Here is a 2,500-nt window from a genome sequence, read left to right as displayed (position 1 = left end):
CTTTTTATTTTCCATATTCCAAATCTCCCATTAAAACAGGCATTAGAACATCAGAATAGTTTCTTTAAATGAACATGTTTATATCTCCATGTATTTCATAATGTTGCCAAATTCCAGTGAATATCTGAATATTGATGTGTGTGTGTGAGAGACATCGGAGAATGTTCCAGATGTGATGCTTGGCCTTGATGGTGAGTGGTTGTGTCTGCAGTGTTCTGGATCTGAACGCGTTCGAGCGTCAGAATAAAGCCGAGGGTTTGGGAATGGTGACCGAGGAGGGATCCAGTAAGTGTTCTGCGCTCACACTGATTCTGACGCGTGTGTGTGTGCGCGTGTGTGTGTGTGTGTGTGTGTGTGTGTGTGTGTGTGTGTGTGTGTGTGTGTGTGTGTGTGTGTGTGTGTGTGTGTGTGTGTGAGAGAGAGAAACACCGTCCTCTGATACTCAAAACAACATGCATGCATCTGCTCTTATTAATATGTGCCCATCACTCCTGATGTTGTAGAGCTCGCACTGACCCAGAAACACATGTAACTGATCCTGACTGGTTCTTCTGTGATCTTCATGCTGCTGATCTGGATGATGTGTGATTTGCTCCCGGTGTCACAGTCACACACACACTTTCAGTCTTCACTCTTATTAGCATCTTCATTGATCGGCTGCTGAGAACACACACACTGGCGGTCAAAAGTTTGGAATAATTCAGATTTTTTAAAAATGTTTTTGAAAGAGTCTCTTCAAAATACAGTAAAAACAGTGAAATATTACTAATATGATGATTTGATGCTCGAGAAACATTTATGATTACTATTAATGTTGAGAACAGTTCATATTTTTGCGGTGTTCATAACTGTTTATTTTTCAGGATTCTTTGATGAATAGAAAGTTCAAAAGAACAGCATTTATTTAAAATAGAATCTTTTGTAACATTATAAATGTCTTTACTGTCACTTTTGATATATTTCATGCGTCCATGATGAATAAAAGTATAATTTTTTATTTTTTAAGACATAACTTTATCATATCATAAATCAAATCATCATATTAGAGTGATTTCTGAAGGATCATGTGACACTGAAGACTGGAGTAATGATGCTGAACATTCAGCTTTGATCACAGGAATAAATTACACTTTACTGTATATTCACATAGACAACAGCTGATTTACTAATATAATAATATTTCAGTGTTTTTACTGTATTTTTGATCACATAAACGCAGCCCTAGTGAGCAGAAGAGACTCTTTCATGCGTTTGCCCGGCAGTGAACACACACTCAGTCATATCTCTGTATAATAGCTCTGATTGGTTGATTTGTTTGACTGAGAGTTGCTGATTGGTTCGTGGCTCATGGTCATGTGATCCAGGCGTAAGTGACGGTGATGTTCAGTGTCAGTATCTCTGGTTCTTCTGGAAGTGTGCGTGTCTTCTTCTCCTTTGCTTGTGTCTGCTGTTCTTCTATGTTGATTTCTTTCTTCTTGTCGTTCTTTTGTCATCGGTGGCAGTCAACGTGAGGGAGCGCGGTAAATACACGGTTCAGATTCTCTCTGTGTGCCATCGCTGCTCCTGTCTGTCAATCTGTCTGATGTGTGTCTGACTGCATGTGTCATGTGACAGGAAGTGACCTCACTGACGTCTCTGTACTTCTCGCTCATCTTCCTGTTCTTATTAAGTGCTTTATGTGCAAACGGTGTTAAACTCGCACTCCTAATGAGCGATCCCTCGGGAACCCTCCAGTGTTTAGTAGGACGTTTCCCTTTTTCGTAAAAAGCCGACTTACTGTAATTGAACCGTAAAAATGTGCTTTCTTTCCATTTTTCGTGTTGTTATTGCTCAGGGTTTTTCAAACTGCGGATTGTGAGTTCATTCAAAAATATTAATTAAATTAAATCATAAAAATTGTTTTAAAATAAAAACAATCAAATTAAACCCTTGCTAATAATTAAATAAAAAAAGTCAAATTAAAATAAATCATTTTAAATACAAACAATCACTTACTAATAATTAATTACATAAAAAATGTCTAATTAAAATTAATCATTTTAAAATAAACCAATCAAAAATAAAACACTTACTAATTATTAATTAAATGAAAAATGTCCAATTAAATTGAATAATTTTCATTTTAAAACAAATAAAGTAAATGTCAAATTAAGATAAAAAATCAATCAAAAATAAAACAGAGTTATAATTAAACAATTGTCCGATTTCAAAATATGAATAATTTTAAATGAAAATGATCAAAATGTTACACTCACTTAAATAAAAAAATAGTGATTTTAAAATAAAAGCATTAAAAATAAAACTCTTACCAAAACAGATAATATATATATATTTTTCATGTGACCATTAACCGACAATGTTAAATTATTAAAATATTAACTTTTAATCTCAGTAAATGTTTGAACTGGTGAAGATTTAATAAATCATATTTATCTAAAGTAACTGGATATGGATTTTACAGCTGCCAGAAACATGTCCTTTACAGTCTGTCATTAATAAT

The 2,500-nt window shown here is 34.2% G+C and overlaps 1 protein-coding gene across 1 annotated transcript in view; it reads left to right on the top strand.

Moving 5' to 3' along the window:
• Nucleotides 1–2,500, top strand: part of LOC308679742 (ryanodine receptor 3) — a 187,170-nt gene that overhangs the window by 163,605 nt on the left and 21,065 nt on the right. The window contains exon 84 of the mRNA XM_081347395.1: nt 212–285. Within this exon, the coding sequence (XP_081203521.1) occupies nt 212–285 (74 nt within the window). The remainder of the gene's footprint in view (nt 1–211; nt 286–2,500) is intronic.

Source organism: Scardinius erythrophthalmus, assembly GCF_964197995.2.
Source record: "Scardinius erythrophthalmus genome assembly, chromosome: 19".
NCBI lineage: Eukaryota > Metazoa > Chordata > Actinopteri > Cypriniformes > Leuciscidae > Scardinius > Scardinius erythrophthalmus.
The sequence above is the reverse complement of the archived record's forward strand: the minus strand, read 5'-3'. Positions and strand labels throughout refer to the sequence as shown.